At 37.9% G+C, this 13,940-nt stretch overlaps 1 protein-coding gene across 10 annotated transcripts in view; it reads right to left on the bottom strand.

The window, feature by feature from the left end:
* The window catches only part of VWA8 (von Willebrand factor A domain containing 8), a 140,504-nt gene that overhangs the window by 81,544 nt on the left and 45,020 nt on the right, over window positions 1-13,940 (bottom strand). For 9 of the 10 annotated variants that reach the window (XM_089511040.1, XM_089511039.1, XM_089511037.1 and 6 more), the window contains 7 exons: window positions 13,364-13,472; window positions 12,544-12,648; window positions 9,521-9,652; window positions 8,482-8,613; window positions 8,206-8,283; window positions 5,646-5,806; window positions 2,354-2,467 (listed from right to left, as the gene is read on the bottom strand). In XM_089511040.1, the coding sequence (XP_089367166.1) occupies window positions 2,354-2,467; window positions 5,646-5,806; window positions 8,206-8,283; window positions 8,482-8,613; window positions 9,521-9,652; window positions 12,544-12,648; window positions 13,364-13,472 (831 nt within the window). Of the gene's footprint in view, window positions 1-2,353; window positions 2,468-5,645; window positions 5,807-6,061; window positions 6,140-8,205; window positions 8,284-8,481; window positions 8,614-9,520; window positions 9,653-12,543; window positions 12,649-13,363; window positions 13,473-13,940 lie in introns of those variants that run through there. The other variant, XM_089511042.1, reaches the window with a different exon arrangement.

Raw genomic sequence — 13,940 nt, 5'->3', positions numbered from 1 at the left:
TTTGTTCTGAGAAAACAGAGAGGTGTTATTTTCTACTGCCTTTAGATGGGTGACAACCAAGGATTCAGTTGCCTCAATATGAGTGTGTCATATTTGCTTTCATCTGCCACCTCCTTTCATGAGTTTTAACATCAGGTGAAAACAGTTTTATTGCTTTTTAGAAACATAGAATCATAGTTGGTAGAGACCACAAGGGCCATTCAGTCCAACCCCCTGCCATGCAGCAGGAATTCTTTTCACTTTTATTCTACATTTTGCTATCCTGATTGAGGAAATTATACAATTAAATTATTTCCATTTTTAAAATGATAAATTATACAAAATAAGATCATTAAAAACATGCAAATGTTGACATCAGAGTACCCGCCCACCCATATAAGAAGGTTCCTTGCAAACAATTAGACATTAAAAGCCTTCTTGAACAGGAAGGTCATTGCCTGCTGGCGAAAGGAGAGCACAGAGGGGCCAGGCCTAGCCTCCCATGGAAGGGAATTCCACAGGGTGGAAGAAGCTACTAAGAAGGCTCTCTTTTATGTCCTTACCAAACCAGCCTGTAATGGTGGCAGAAATGAGAGAAAGCCTTCCCTTGCAATCTTACAAACACCTGGAGCTAGTGCAAAATGCAGCAGCTAGACTGCTGACTGAACAGCCAAATAGAAACCATATAAAACCAGTCTTAAAGGAATTGTACTAGCTGCCAGTATGCTTCTGGTCCAAATTCAAAGTGCTGGAGCTGATACTTAAAGTCCTAAATGGTTCAAAACCTTATTTGCAGGAGCGCCTCTCCATATATACACCTTCCTGAGGCTTGAGGTCTGCTGGAAGGGCCCTTCTCTGTGTTCCACCAGTGGTGGGGGGCTGGGGAAATACAGTTTCCACATTACCATACTGCAACATTACCATACCACAACTATGGAACCCCCTGCCCTTAGAGGCCATCACTGGTGTAATTTCAGTGCAAAGTAAAAATGTAGCTTTGGGTCTAAATGGTTTCATCACAATTTACAGAAGTAATGAGTATTCCTCAGTGAAATTAATAGACTCACCGTAAATTGACAGGTGACTTGAAGCCACACATACACAGAGCGTTTTAAATTGTTTTAAGCTTATTACCCATTTTCAAACTGTCTCGCTTCAACTTGTTAAATTGTTTCAAATGCTTTTAACCAGTTTAAATTACAGATTTCACTTGCTTAAATTGATTTTATTGCATGCTGCTCTAATACCCTTTGATACAGAACATGATAAAATATTTTATTAAAATAAAATAAATAGGAAGAAAAGAATTAAACAGCTTTTCACTCCTCAGTGCTCTTTTCCAAACGTGCCCCTCAATTTTGCTTGTCAGTTTGAAAAATAGTAGAGTTTGTTTCCATGGCTTCCATATATTATTTGCTTTTGCCTTAAGAGCAAAACTACTGAAATATCACTCAATAAGGTAATTCAGGTCATACACACTCAAGAATTCATATATAAACCATTCTTTATTACTAATAACACTGTCAAGGATTTTAACTTCACTGGAATTACTGGAAAGGCTACTGTGAAATTGCTGGTTCAGTTCTCTCAAATCAGTAAAAACATTTTTTACAGAGTGCAAGAAAATGGAAATCACAAAAGACCCACAAACAAGTTCACAATAAATTCTGAGTAATGTATGCAAAATAACTGGATAGATGCCCCAGATGTAATCCAAAAAAGAACACTGTATTGTAAAGCCATATTGCTTGGGCCAAAGAGTTATTTTAGGAATGGAGATGCGTGGAATGGTAACAAAATGGTTTATCAACTGATAAGAAGAAAATATTGTACTATGTGAATACAGCCAAAAATCTGCTTTTAAAAGCTTGGATGCCCACAAGAATTTATGCACTTAGGTTTGAGCAGCATATTCTGAATAAGGGCTTGCCCTTTCAAATCTATAACACAATGTAATCTTATCTGTCCTTTAAGGTGTACCTCTTAGTATTCCTGCAGGGTTTACTAGCAGTAAGATTTTTAAAAATAAAACAGCTCTAAATTGGTTTTATATTATAACATCATCCTAATTTCACTAGCCTATCCCACAGCTATAAAATAAATAAGACAGTGAACTATGGGACAGTAGATACCTCAACACACACAAACACATACATCCTAGCACTATAAGCTTTTGGATGCAGCAGACTGTAATAATCTGAAGCTCATCAGCATCAGCCCCTAGTGGGAACTGACTATTGTGATTCTTGTACAGTTAAGGATACAAATGTAGTCCACACATACCACCAATCTCTGTATTCCAAAAACTCACTTCTTTCATGCCCATGCAAAGAATTATACGAGCAGTGATACAAATGAATAAACATCACATTACCTTTGCTGTAGTTTTTCATCGGAGAGCTGCAGATCTTCTTTTAATTTTTGATACCTATCTTCCCTGAGTAATCTGGTGCCATCATAAAGAGTAATGTCTCTGTCATGAATTAACCTGCACAAGAATTTGCCAAACAAGGAGTTTAATCATATTGGATTTTTCCACTGTAATAAATACAGGTACTTATTTAGAGAAACATTTGTCTTCTCTGTGTTCATTAGTTTCCAAAACTGACTGTAGAAATTGCTTAATTTATTGAAACAACAAATTCATAAAATAATAGGTTAATCTAAATGATTTAAGAAACTCTTCAGGCTCTTGTCTAGTTTCATCACTGCCCTTTCCATTCCTAGTCTTCTTCTGATTTTTTTAACGCAATCTCAATTCTGAATAATGAATAATGCTTCCAAGGTACTGGAATTCCTTATTTCGATTTCCTCATTGACTAGGCTAATTTTTGTAGATACTTGATGGTCATTTTTTTTATAGGTTTGCAATTTCCTCTTTGACCTTTCTTAGTAACTGTTCCAAGTCCACGACATTTCTGCTAGTAGAATGGTGTCATTTGCATATTTTAGATTGTTGATGTTACTTCCTTCACTTCTCCTTATTCTAAATCTAAACTTGCTCTTTGAATGATATTTTCAGCATAAAAGTTGATCAAGTAGTGTGATAAAATGCATCCTTTCTGACCCCCCCCCCAAATAATTGAGAACCATTTTGTTTCTCCATATTCTGTTTTAACAGTAGCCTCTTGTTCAAGTACAGATTTATTATCAAGACTATCACATGTAGTGGCACTCCCATGTCTTTAAGAGTGTTTGTGATCTATGCAGTCAAAGGCTTTGCTATAGTCTATAAAACTCATGCTGATTTTTTTCTGGAATACCTTGGTGTGCTCCATTAACCATTGTATGTTTGCAATGTGGTTCCCAGTGCCTTTTCCTTTCTTGAATCCCGGGTGCACCTCTCGGATTTCTCTCTCCATGTGTGATTGGAGTCTATGTTGCAGAATATTTAGCTATATTATATTTAGACAGGGCTCTATTCCCCTCAAAAAAGCATGTGCCTAGCTTGGGAGCCATCTCTGTCACTGGATGCCCACCTGGACTCTGCTCCCCAAAGCACTTTGGGCCAGCTTCAACTAGCCTCCTGCTATGCACTTTCATGGGCATGGGAAACCCAGCCATGGTTGTCCATGCACTGCTAATCCCCCAATCAGCCTACTGCAATACACTCTATATGGGGCTGCTCTTGAAGACAACATAGCTAGTGCAAAAGGCAGCAAACAGACTGCTGACTGAAGCATCTTATAGAAACCATGTAACATTGGTTTTAAAGGAACTGCACTGGCTGCCAATATAATTCCAAGCTGAATTAAAGATGCTGAAGATAGCATTTAAACTCTAAATGGCTTGAGACCTCAATATTGTTGGTGAGGAGGAAAGCCAACTACCAGCATAATCTGGGGACAAGTCCACCCAGATGCAACCAGAGTTCAAAAAAACAAAACAAAAAAACAAGTTATTGGTATTGGCAATGCACTGACAACTTTTTACATTCATAAGAAAAACTCATAGAAGCAGATCCATCCAAAGTACTGGAGGATTTATCTTCTGTTGCAATGTGTACAATATAATACAATATTTACACACACTGACTCTCCAACAACTTCAAATCAACTGCTACAACGTCTGCTCCAAACAACTCTCTAACTCTGTAAACTAACCCAGCTTACCCACATTGACAATGACTAGTCTCTTGGTCCACTTATATAGTGGTTCTGAGTCATCACTCAGTGCCACATAGCATGATGCAACCTTGCTGTAACTTTGCCTCCTGCCATGTTGTCCTGACTTGGCTGTCTGCGGTTATCCCATGGGGTATATGTCATTCCATGTCATCTGTCACTCAAAATATTTATCTACTGTTAAAGGCAAAATTATTCCAACAAGTATGCCTGCTTGAGAACTTAGATCTACCTGCGGAGGCCTTCCTTTTTGTCCCACCAATGGGACATGAGAGAGGACCTTCCCTGCTGTGGTGCTTACTGTGGAATGCCCTCCTCTTAGATGACTGACTGGCTCCAACACTGATGTCATTTCAGCACCAAGTAAAAACACAGCTTTTTATTAGATCCTTTGGATCCTAACTGATTTCATCCAAATTTGCACATGTGCATGGTTTTGAATTAAAAGAAAGAAAGATGAAATAAGACAGCGTACATCCATTTAAAACAGTTTAAGACAATTTTATCTGGATTTAAACTAGTTTATTTCAACTTGTTAAACTATGTATTATGCTATCGGTTCAACTTAGTCTCACTGTTTTAGAATGATTTAAAATCTTTAAATTGAAATTAATACATGTTGCCTGAGATTCTTGGATACAAATGGGATATAAATATTTAAATAAATATATACACACACACATGCAATGCACATCTATGCTGACTTCCTATGCTCCTTTTGAATTGCAAAGCTTTAAACTTAAGCACATACAAAAACACAATTACAATATCAGACATGTAAGCTATATCAGCACTGTATAAAGCAAACATTTTCAGACATTATCAGTATAATTCCCCAAAATTTAACTTTAATGTCACATGAAACATTTTAGAGAGATGCATATTAGAACGTTAACACAAAAGCAAAAATGAATACAAAGATGTTATAGTCCTAAAACAACCATTTCCTCCAAAGATATGCCCTGATATAGGGTGACATAAGTGTGGGCATACAAGCTGCATGCAGTTCCAAAGCACACCAAATGTTTTACCTTATTTTTTTCTCCGTTTGTTTTGTTCTTGCAAAACATTCACCTTACAAATGTTAACATCCCCCCCCTCACCATTTTACACCTAGGAGAGGCTTTTTTTTTTTAATGGCAGTCTGAGCCTAAAGTATAGCAAAATCGCAAAATGAAATGGGAGAAAATTTGCGCCCTTTGTAATTTAACGATTTTCAGGCTGGTGGAGGGTAGAGAATCCCATTATTCTGGAACAAACTGCTTTTTGATAAAAATGTGGAAACATGCACTAGGACTGTCATAATTGGCGAAGCCACCACACATGGATTTACTGTATTTCTTTATTTCATGGTACCATGAAAAATCTAACATCTGTCACACAGAAACACAATAAGTGTGTCTACTGTGCAAAGTGTTATGCAACCTTCATAGGAAATTGGACAATTCCAATAGGTTTTGCTATTGTTCAGCATTAACCAATATGTCTCAATACTCTCACCCTCTCCTAATATATTGGAATCCTATTCCATTATATACTTACCTTTGCAAGACAGCTAGAGTGCCTGGGTTAACACGATGTATACCATCAAGAATAACAAGCTTCCCTTCAAGGGCAGCTGTTATAAGTGGAGATGGTCTCCAGGATGTGTCCCCATTAGGGAGAGTATACCTTTGCTGTAGCAGATCTCGTGCTGTCATATCCTATGAGTAACAACAACAGCAACAGACTGCTATTAAAGTGAGCTTCAGTGATAACTTTTATACTGTTCTAAGTGTAATATTTTGTCAAGAGTAGGCACACTGGATGCTGCTTGTTTTAACAATGGGTATATGCAGTATTACACAATTTCCAAAATTATTTTCTTTTTGTTAACTGTAAGGCAATACACAACGTACATAAGCATGCTACGTATTTTGTCTAAAGAGTAGGCAAGAAACAGCATATGGCACACTTACATTTTTCCTTTAATGAAGGAATAAGCTGACAATTTAAGGTTGAAATATTGTATTAGTCCATGAATAGTTCAAGGATTGCCTTACTCTGCATCTTGCTTCTGAAGTCAACTATTTGTTTTAAGGGATGGAAAGGATACGCACTGTTATTTAGTTCCTTAATCAAAAAAGTATTTCTCAACATGTGGGAAACTCAATCAAGAAGAATAACAGCAGCACAAATTGGGAAGAATAACATAGTGAGGAGGAGCATCTATTTGTAATTTGAGAGATGTTTGCTTTAGGACTAGTTTCAATACACTTTAAGACTTTGGGATATTGATAGCTCAGATCTGAGTCACAGAATCTTAGAAGAGCTCCCTAAGAGCACTTAAACTAGAGTGACTGATTCAGTTGGTATACTATATCAGTTTCACAGTCTACCAGGTATAACTGATTGGAATTTTGGGGCGTTAATTATTCTGATGCTATCCACAAATCATGGAATCAGTGAGTTATGGTTGAATAACGGGGCATGTTCCAAGTAGTATCGCTTTTTGTAATTGTGCTGTTGTAATTCAGTTTCATTCAGACATTTTGTCAGCCAATGTAGAATTGCTCCCAAATCACCTACAGAGCACCTATCAATACCAAAAACACAGATGTTTTCTTTTCCAGTGGTTTTGAATCTCAATTTGTAGATATCAAAATTTCATAATCTTTCTCCTCTCTTTGTCTTCAATTCTGTTCTCCATATATAAAATGCAAGCTTCCTTTTTCTAAACCACACTTATGTCTGGCATATTATGTTCTAACTTTTTGTCAGCTTGAATCTTAAGGCCTCATTGGATTCCTATGTCACCAATTTTGACACCTTTTCAGGTAACTGTTCCCACCAGTCCTTCCCAGATGGGAAATCATATTTTTACATAGATTACAGTGTATCATTGCAGCCACTCTGTCATGGAGTTTCTTATATTAAATCTGCACAATCTTCCCACATGAACTCATAAGGTGTCCAACAGTTTCATCTTTTTCTTTACGTAGATGACATTTATTATAAGTAGTTATAATTTCCATGATTGAGCAGGGATTCAAAACCTAGTCTCCAGAGTTATAGTCCAGTGTTCAAACCACTACTCCATGCTGACTTTAATGATGCAGTGTTATTATGGTCATTATCACCAAAAACAATGAATTATGTGTTTTATTGTTTTGTAAAAATGTACCTGCAAGAAGGCAAATTAATAATAACCTGCCTACCAATGTTGAACCCCCTGACACCTTAAAAGTAGTTCCAGAGTCTCTGATATTGGGCAGGTGGTGGGAGAAACTCCTTCAAATGTTTCATCCACTTCCTTAGACTGCAACAACGGAAACTCATCCCAAACAACACACTTCTTCTCATACTGTATCTTCAATGGCACCCAGTTTAAAGTGAATCTGAACAACATTCCCCTCAAAATGTCTAGCAAATTCATCATAACTGGCCTTGTAGGGCTCCAAAGAATGAGAAGGCAATTTGGAGTCAACCAGCTGCCTCACAACCTTCAATAGCAACTTGCAATGGTGAGGGTGGTGATGATATATATGCAATTATGTGGTTTTCACTGTGTTATTTGTATGTGAAAGCTGGACAGTGAAAAAAGCTGACATGAAGAGAATCCACTCATTTGAAATGTGGTGCTAGAGAAGAGCTCCACCACTACCGTCAACTGCCATAAAGACAAATCAATGGGTCCGCCAGCAAATCAAGCCTGAATTCTCCCTAGAAGTCCAAATGACTATTGTACATTGGCCACATAATGAAATTATGTGACTCAGTGGGAGGGGAATGCTTGATAGTGGAAGGCAGTAGACAAAGAGCAAGGACATATTGCAAGTGGATTGACTTACTTAAAGAATCCCTGTATTTGCAGGAACAGAGCAGACTTATTGATAACAAAGGGCCTTGGAGAGTTGTCATAAGTTGATGCAAATTAACAATTACATGCTCATAACTATGTGCAGTCATATGATGATGAGAGTTTGGCCATCTGTGCTCTTAATCATCATCCATTCACCACCTCAGTAAGAACTAGGCAATGTAGGAAAACACTTCTAAGGAACTTCTAAGGAAAGGCAGTATTTGTTATTTTCTGCATCCATCAAGGTATCAATGAATTTACCTGATACAGCATTAGAGGTTCTATGTGGTATCCTAATGTAGCTGCAAACTCCTTAGCAACAACAGTTTTGCCACAGCCCTGAGGGAAGAAATAGGAAAGAAATGCCTTGAAGTCATAATGAAAGTACCCATTCAATGTGGGCAAGTAACATCTGTGACATGCTGAAAATAGGTAGGAATTTTTTTTGTTTGTTTTTAATACACAGGGGCTTGGGTTTTTTGTTTTTTTTTGTAATGCACATTACTGTAATGTATTGTGATGCATTATGACACTCACTTTTTCTCCAATCAAACAGATATCTTTAACCATATGAGACTGCATCATTTCTGCCAATAATTGCTCATGACTAAGAGTCTTTATAAAACCTTCTGTTGAATGAAGGTCTAATGGTCTAGTCCCAGCAGGAACCTACAAGGAAGATAGTAAAGGTTAAGTATCACAATCATGACAGTGTTTCTTAAGCTGGCCACACAAACTCACCATTGCTTAAACATTGTCTTCAGAAAATAAATTTTGAGGCATCTTTTGTCAAAGAATACAAACAAAACATGCACCCTGAAAAATGAATAAACTGCCATCTGTACCTCAGTTTAAAACTCTCTCATTTGTTGCATTCACTCATGATGCTAAACACAGTGTAGCATCATGAGGATACATGAACCTTAGCATAACACTTGTCAGTCCCTTTTTCTGCTTTGGCACAACAATAAGGGTGAGTTCTAAAGCTTACATTTCTTTAACCACTTAAAATTAACAACAATTTTCATGATCTCCAAACCTGAATAAACTGTGATTGTGACCTTAACCACAATTTGTTGAAATATGGGCAGATTATGATGTTGGCTTATTTCAATGAGTTGTGTGTTTAGGGCCTTAATGCAATGATAAATTGTGGTTAATCTAAAGTGAAAATGGCTGCTTCCAAGTTCCTTCTTATAACTGTAATGAACATAGGTGGGGGAAAGCACAAAAACACAGGGGGTTCTGCAAATATACTTATAATATTGAACTATGATTTAGTGTGCTGTGTAAATGCATCTATTATGCTTCTAGAAATGTTTTGGTGGAACTCAAAGTCTTTTTCTTTAACCTTTAAATTACTGGCATCCAGAGCATCAAAAGAACAGTCTCCAACTCAAGCAATCTGGGTAAGATGTTTCTCTGGGTTAATATTGCACCTTACTAAGATGTTATTATATATTGTTCACTTTCTATACCAAATTCTGGGTGACACTAAAAAGTATGTAAGGTAGCATAATATCTATGCTAGAACACAAAACTTGACCATGTAATGATTAAATATGTAAATAATTACCTGAAATGTCACAGCTTTTTCAGTCATCTGAACTGTCACATCAGCCTGCAAGACCTTGTCAATCTCTTTCTTTTTCACATTTGCAACTCTTGTGGGTACAGAAGGCCTTCCTGAATCCTGGAGTTCAAACCGCTAAGAAAGAAAGTATAATTTATATCTCTTTAGATTTTTTGGCTAAAGGGTGGGGTATACATGCGCTAAATAAATAAAATAAATAAAAAGCGATAGAATTTCAATTACACGTCTTCTGTTTCTGATTTAAATTACCATACATACTCAACTATAAGTAAAAAAAAATGCCCAAAAATTGACCCTATAGTCCTAGGTAAACCTATATATGGATCAATATAGTAATATTGCTTAGAAAGGTCCTGAAAGATGCACCACTCAATGTGCCTCGACAGTGATTTCTGAAAGAGCTGCCCAGGCAGGTGTGTGTGAGAGAGAAAGAAGTAATTCCCTTCTCAATCCAATGATAAAACCTTCTGTCCCCATCCTCCTTCTCCTCTGGATCTCTCTTCCCCACCAAACACCCCATTTATCTCCACTTTCCTTCCTTCCCAATTCGATGTTAAAATTTTCTCTCCCCACCAACACCCCATTTAACTTCCCTTCCTTCCTAATCCAATATTAAAACCCTCTCTCCCCACCAAACACCCCATTTAACTCCATTTCTTTCCCCTTCCAATCCAATGTTAAAACCTTCTCTTCCAGCACCAGGGAAGTGGTGTTAGGTGGTTGGGAGAGATCGAGGGACAGAAAAGGAGGGAAGGAAGTGGTGTTTTCCTCTATAGATCTTTTATTAGATGCCCCTAAGTTTTACCCTCGACTTACCCAAGTGTCATAGCAAAAGCCATGCATTTGATCTAAAACCTTCCTTTGACTTATACATGAGGTCAACTTGTACATGAGTATATACTGTAGGTCCTTTCTCTACCTGAAGACATATTTCCAACCAATGCTACAAACCTCACCAATATGCCAAGAGTGCCTCTATGCTGAACTAGGTGATTGTGTTTACCTTATACCAATGATGGTGAACCTTTTAGATGCCGAGTGCCCAAACTGCAACCCAAAACCCACTTATTTATTGCAAAGTGCCATATTCCTCTGGCTTTCTAGTAACAAACTCTGGCAAACTCTGTGCTGGGGTGACGGCACAAGTGCCCACAGAGAGGGCTCTGAGTGCCATCTCTGGTACATGTGCCCTAGGTTCTCCATCACTGCCTTATACTAAGGATAACTAAAGATTGCACTTTATAACAAGGCCAGGCAATTTCCAAAGGTCCAAGGACCAATTTTGGGCCCCTAGGACCTGCCATAGGTCACACCAGCCCTGTTCCACCAAATAAGACCAGAGGTGGACAGATGTCTACTTCCAATTTTGTAAAACCACTGAGAGGATTTATGTCTTTGCTCTGGTGCTCCCAGAATTCCATAGCATTGAGCCATGGCAATTAAAGCAGTGCCAAACCAGATTATTTCTGCAGTGTGGATGAAGGCTGAGATAGTATTCACTTTATGTTAAAACTCAATAAAATTTTAATTTACTCGTGGGAAGAGAAAGAGAGAGAGAAAGAGAGAGAGAGAGAGAGAGAGAGAGATTTATAATGGTGAAAGATCCAATTTTCTAAAGAGTAACATATAATTGGTTACTCAGAAATTGAGATGAAACTTAATATATTAAAATCCATATGATTTCATTTCCATAAAGGCAGCTAATATAGTACATTTGATGAAAAATGATCTGGAAAAATAATACATATATAATTGCATGTATAATTTGTTTGGAGTAAGCCCCTATAAATTCACTGGGAATTGTTTCCAATTAGGAATTCTTAGGACTGGGCTACATGTATCTCTTTAAGCAATAGTACTGTCAACATACATCTTCCATATTTAACTCAATTACTCTACAGGGCACAATGAGCTCTGAAGAAACCCTTCCTATACAGTCATTATCAGACTTCAACATGTCAAAAAGAATAATGTAAAGAAAACAAGGGTTGTGGAATGCTTTCACATATGGTTTTCATCACTTCTCTCTCTATCATTTCTCTCTCCACCCATAAAAACAAAAATAAAAATGAGAAGTATAGAACATGACAGTAACTAGAATACACCTTTGGCAAAACACAAAAGTGCAGTGGAATTTTAAAAATTGCTGGGAACATTGGTTTATCTCTAAATTTGATATTGGTGTTTTCATAAAAAAGAATAAACAGAAATCTAGCCCAGGGGACTATAGAGAAAGCACTTTAAATGTTTCTGCCACATAAAGTCTAAAGGACCAATACTCTTAGCATGGTATACCTCTTCCCATCTTAAGTGGAACATTCCAAACACAAATTTACCACCTCAGTGAGAAGAACTAGGCCTAGGATGATTACTTTGTCTTAACAATAAATACATGATAATATCAACAGTAGCACATATCCTTTTTTGTTTAAAAAAAAGGAAAAGGAGAAATAACAGATTACAAGCCATGGGCCACTATGCTCTTTACTCACCAAAGACCAATCAATCCCACACCACCTCTACAGAACTAACCAAAGTCAACCAGTCAATTGGCATCAATATCCTTCTGTGGAACCAGGCAGCACTAGACTGAGACCAGGGGATTCAAGATATCACTAGACACAGAACCAGAAGATTCTGTACCAGAAAATTCAAGATCATACTCCCACTCAGCCATCAAACTCACTGTTAGTGTTACACCAGTCCTTGTTTCTCAACCTAATCACCTCACAGTGGATATGAGATTAACAGTGGGCATGAGGTCCCTGCAGGAATGACAAAATGCAATTACTAGGCTAGCAAGTGCTAGCAAGAATTCCTGCATGACACAGGACACATGGGCTTGATGACAGGATTCATACCCCAGAAATGGGAAAGAAGTGAGAGTGTTTACGCCCATCACTCAGTCCCAGTTTCTTCATCATGACTGAGCAACTGTTGGGTGATGCTTGCACCAGCTGCAACATACTGCTAGAAGAATATATATACATATAATGAACACTTACTTTTAAGGCATCTTCTACTGCCGTCTTGCCTTCCTTCCCCAATAGAATATTGTATGGATAAAGCCACTTGATTATATGCTGGATTGACATCATAGGGAAGGAGTTCTTAGTGGAGGGAAAAAAGAGAGGGGGGAAAGTGAACACATAATCACTGTTGTATTAAAGCTAAAGGCAACACAGTTGTCAAGATTCTATGCATAATAACCAAACAAGCATCATCCAACGGGTCCATAAATGGCTTTCAGAAAATCTTTGAACCCGGCATAATGTTCTTCTTCCATTTCCTTGCCATCACTTTGAAAAGTGTGTTTAAGTGCACTTTGTCTTGGGAGGGGGAGCTTTTATCAGAATCCGAAAGGGTAACTTCGAAAATGTTAAGAACCATTGAAGAATAAAGTTCTTCTATTCTTCTATCTGACTCAAGTCTCAAATTTGCTTGTTGGTGTGTGTCTTCAATTAATTTCTGAATTACAGCAACCCTAAGGTGATTCTGTCACAATGTTTTCTAAGGCTGAGGCTGTGTCACTCTCCCATGGTCATCTGATGGGTCTGCATGAATGCCTGAATAGAAATGGAGAATCGAACCCTGATCTTCAGAGTTGTAGTCCAATGCTCAAACCACTACACCATACCGGCTCTCCCTAGCTTTGTAAAGAAAATCATTACAATAGTGTATGAGCAGAATACGTTCAGGCCCACTATCAAAATACTACTATTCTTAATTAAGAGGTAATATTTTATTATACCACTAATGAAATCAATGTTAACAAGATTTTCTGTTTTATATAGCTTTAATATATATATATATGAATGGACCTACCAGAATCTGCACAGCAGATGACAGGCTGTCTAAAGGAAAGTCAGGGAGACCCAATACAGAGGATTCTTGGGTGCAAAGAGTTGTTGCAAAAGACAAAAGCTGTGAAATTCTATAAATACAGTAAACAAAGGCAATTTCAGCATAATTTGTTATTCTTAAATTCAAAATGCTTATTAAAAAAAGGCTAACCAAAACTTTCATATTAAAGAGACCATAACACTATGAGTATAAGCACACAGGAACCAGTACGGTATGTATACATATCATGTTCACACATATTCTAATATTCTGTGCAGAGCATCAACCTGCAAGCTTCGGCCTTTTTAAAATCACAGGACCTCCCACAAGTAAGAGGATAAGGGGGCTCATCCAGGAGGCAAAGCAGACGGCACAAAAAGACGGCTGGGACCACCCCACCGCTCCTCACCCCAGGACTGTGGCAGCCACACACGCCCGGCCTTGATCCAGGCTGCCACGGTGTTCCTGAACCAGACACCAAAAAAGGAGCAGTATTTTACCACTCCTTTTTGGCCTGATTCTCTGAGAAAGAGCCACCTCCAGGCCGGCTTCCAGCCGC

This window comes from Sceloporus occidentalis, unplaced genomic scaffold, assembly GCF_023333645.1.
Source record: "Sceloporus occidentalis isolate IW3139 unplaced genomic scaffold, rSceOcc1.0.p SCAF_2, whole genome shotgun sequence".
In the NCBI taxonomy this organism is placed as follows: domain Eukaryota; kingdom Metazoa; phylum Chordata; class Lepidosauria; order Squamata; family Phrynosomatidae; genus Sceloporus; species Sceloporus occidentalis.
This window is presented reverse-complemented; position numbering and strand designations above follow the sequence as displayed.